Below are 3,683 nucleotides of genomic sequence, written 5' to 3'. Positions count from 1 at the left end.
GCCTCGGCACCCAATTTGGGAGATCATAGGGAGCATCACAGGCTGGCATATTTGGACTTCCAAATGCGCGCAGACTGTAGGAGCTCAGACTTCTTCTACCACCCAGACCCTCGCAGATATCTGGAGCACGATCATTCACACGCTCAAGGGTCAGTGGGATCAGATTCAGGGAGAGTCTCGGGCAAGGAAGGAAAAGAGACGACGTTTCCTTCGCGACTGGGACCACCGGGAGTTATTCTTCCAGCACTCCACTCAGAGTCTTCAGTGGCATTACGCCCCTCCACCGTGGCTGTTTGTCCACTCTCCGACGATTATGCCCTAGGAGGCTTGTATTTAGCATTTTGACTTCTCGGGCTGAATTCGTTTTGTGATTACAGCCCGCTGGCCTTCAGGCCTTCTTGTACTCTCGCTTTCAAGTAATATAACTAGCACTACTTTTTGCACAAAAAAAAAAAAGATGTTTGTCCCAGAATTTACCAAAGTTAATTACAGTGGATCATCATTTTTTAAATCCTCTCAAGTATGTAAATGACATGTAGAGTCCCCCAACTCTATTGTGCAACCTCATCTTGTTGACAATTGTTGCATAGCATTTCCATGTGCTTCGATCGTATGGGCTGCAGCCTTGTTGTGCCCCTCCTCTGAAGCACACTATCTTTGCCTTGTCTTCTTGAGGATTCTTTAATCTTTGACCTCTCTTATGCATTTTGTCTCCTACTTCATGTATGATCTTTGAAACTTCACTCCTTGATCTCAAGCATCTGTCTTCCCTCGACACATTTTGTATCACTTGTTCTACTAGCATTCTTGAGCCCGTCCTCATATACCACAATGTTTTGTCCGGTTCCTCATAGACATCACAAATTTATCCATGTAGTGGTCGTACAGTCAAAACTTGTTGAAAATTCCCCTTGCGTTCCAAATGCCTTCATAACCTTTTTCACATTTAATGTACCACTCCTAGAGGAGCAAAGCCTCTAAGGGCCCAACCTTTCCTTTTTTTCTGGCCAGTCTTGCCCCTAGACCACCCTACATCTGGGCACACCAGTTGTTCCTCCTGCACCTGACCCAACCCTCTAGTAACGTCTGTACCATAGGCATCCCAGGTTGCATGGCTTTTCCAGCCCTTGGCCATGCCTAACAAGCCCACGTACCATGGCTGCTCATACTGCTGCCCATATGGCAGCATGCTTGCTGCCCACATGGCGGCCCATGTATCCTTTAGATCTGTCGACATGGCAGTCCTAAACACTGCCCATTGGGCAGCCCTCATAAACCCTAACTTGCTGCACGTGTCACTCTCCCTTGTGCTGCTCATATTGGTGTTTTCACGTTGGGAGTTGACTTTTTTTATCCTACATCTCCAAAGAGTGGCTTCCCAACAGATGCTCAACGAAGCCTATTCCGTTCTCTTATACAACAACATTGGTAGATGTATCTAGCTCTCTTCAGCCTTTAAGAGACCCTCTCGAGAGAGGCATTAAGTCCGTCCCAACTAATTCTCTCTCCAGGTTCTAGACATGACTGTGCTCATCAATTTAGCACAGCTGCAGCCTATTGATCAACATTATATTCACCATTCCACAGAGGTCAGTGCACCACTCCTGAACAATCTCTCTTTGCCTCAATTTTATCAAGACGTATGCTGGGCAAGACGTATACGTTTGGCATCAAGACGAATGCTGGACATCAGTATATATGTTTGCCATCAAGACGTATGCTGGGCAAGTATTTTCATCTAATCTAACTATATTTTCAAAGACTTGCCTTCCAACCTTTACATTTTTCCATTTTCGACAAGCATCCAACACCATCAACCAGATTACAATATTAGGTTGAAGGGGCATCATCTCCACCATTGCCAGTGCATCGTCCACTCGGCCCGCACGGCCAAGGAGATCCACCATGCAAGTATAATGCTCAATAGCTGGAATAATGCCATATGGGTTCCTCATAATGTGAAAGTACTCCTGGGATTTCTCTACAAGACCCACATGACAGCATACCGTGAGAACACTAAGAAATGTTACCCCATCTGGCTGTATCCCCTCTCGCCTCATGCTATCAAACAAATGAAACACAGGTTCACTTTTCCCCTGGCAGGCATATCCTGCAATCAGTGCAGTCCATGCTTCAACCTGCCGCTTGGGCGATGCATCAAACAACTGTTGGGCATCAGTAATGCTTCCACATTTGGCATACATGTGGATAAGACTGGTTGCCAGCATTGCATCAGTCTCAAAACCAACCTGGCTAATTTGAGAATGCAGTTCCTTTCCAGTTTCCAGGGCTGCTGTGCTTCCACAAGCTTTCAGGATGGCGACAAAGGTAGACATACTTGGTAGCAAACCTTGCTCTTGCACTCGTGAATAAAGTTGAAAAGCAGCCTTATATTCTTCTTGCACAACGTAACCCAGAATCATAGTATTCCATGTAGCAACGTTTCGATGAGGCAAGTTGTCAAAGACACAACATGCATCCTCCATGCTCCCACATTTCACATACATAGTCACCAAGGTGGTTCCCAAGAATGCATCCAATTCAAAGACACTCTCAACAACTTGGGAGTGGATGGCCCTGCCTTTCACCAGGCACCCTATCCCTTCACCTTGCTTACCCTCATTGAGTGCTGCCAGGGTACTGCAAGCCTTCAATGCACAAACAAAGGTTCGATCATTTAGTTGGACACCTTTCTGCTGCATCTGTGCATACATTTCCAAAGCCAGTCCACAATCTTCTTGTTCTGCATACCCCAGGATCATGGTATTCCATGTAACCACATCACGATGAGGCAGTTCATCATAGACACGCTGGGCATCCTGCATGCTCCCACATTTTGCATACATGTTCACCAAGATGTTTCCCACAAATACATCTGACTCAAAGCCATTGTTTATGACTTGGGAGTGAATGGTTCTACCTTTCGCCAGGCACTCTATCTTTGTGGATTTCCAATCCACTTGCTTGCCATCTTTCGGTGCTGCCAGGGAACTGCAAGCCTTCAATGCACCAACAAAGGTTCGATCATCTGGCTGGAAACCTTCCTGATGCATCTGTGCATATAATTCCAAAGCCTGTACACCTTCTTCCTGCTTGGCATACCCAAGGATCATAGTGTTCCAGGACACTACATTGCGATTTAGCATGCTATCAAACACATGGTGAGCATCCAACATGCTGCCACGCTTCACATACATGTGTATCAAATAATTGGACTTGAACACAGGAAGCTGGTTTAAACGTTCCTCTGTAAGGGTATGAATTCCATTACCCTCCTTAAGCTTCGGCAACCTCCTGTAGACAGCATCCCTGCCAGAACCAACGTAATGACTGCAGAGGGGTAGCCTATGCTGTGAGACCATAATCAATGGAACGCCTTTCCACAAGGGCAGAGAGCAGAGGAACGATCTTTGACAAAGAATGAACAAGACAAGTAAGTGCAGGCATGGAAAAAGCGAAGGAAGAAGAAACTCTGTCTAAAAATAAGCGCACACACTGTATGCAGGCATTGAAAATGTATTTGGCAGCTCGTGCATGTGCCTACAACCACTTGAGCGGATTTATGTTATGTTATCATTTACAGGCTTTAGCATAAGAGCCCATCATTGGGACGTCGCTAGGTGGATTGCCTGGCTTAGCGCGCAAGGGGTCCAGTGCGTGTCATGGGTTCCTTCTCTCCAATC

The 3,683-nt window shown here is 46.2% G+C and overlaps 1 protein-coding gene across 1 annotated transcript; it reads right to left on the bottom strand.

Annotated features, from left to right (window-relative positions):
- Window positions 1–1,633: 1,633 nt before the first annotated feature.
- LOC147886280 (pentatricopeptide repeat-containing protein At5g27110-like) lies at window positions 1,634–3,362 on the bottom strand. Its single transcript, XM_087395080.1, has 2 exons — window positions 1,768–3,362; window positions 1,634–1,682 (listed from the first exon to the last, which is right to left on the bottom strand). The coding sequence occupies exons 1-2, from the start codon at window positions 3,360–3,362 to the stop codon at window positions 1,634–1,636; spliced, it is 1,644 nt and encodes a 547-aa protein (XP_087251206.1).
- Between the last annotated feature and the right edge of the window lie 321 nt (window positions 3,363–3,683).

This window comes from Dipteris shenzhenensis, chromosome 24, assembly GCF_047967505.1.
Source record: "Dipteris shenzhenensis isolate YYH24624 ecotype China chromosome 24, Dip_SZ_1.0, whole genome shotgun sequence".
Taxonomy (NCBI): Eukaryota; Viridiplantae; Streptophyta; class Polypodiopsida; order Gleicheniales; family Dipteridaceae; genus Dipteris; species Dipteris shenzhenensis.
Note: the sequence above shows the minus strand (reverse complement) of the source record. Positions and strands in the feature narration are given on the sequence as shown.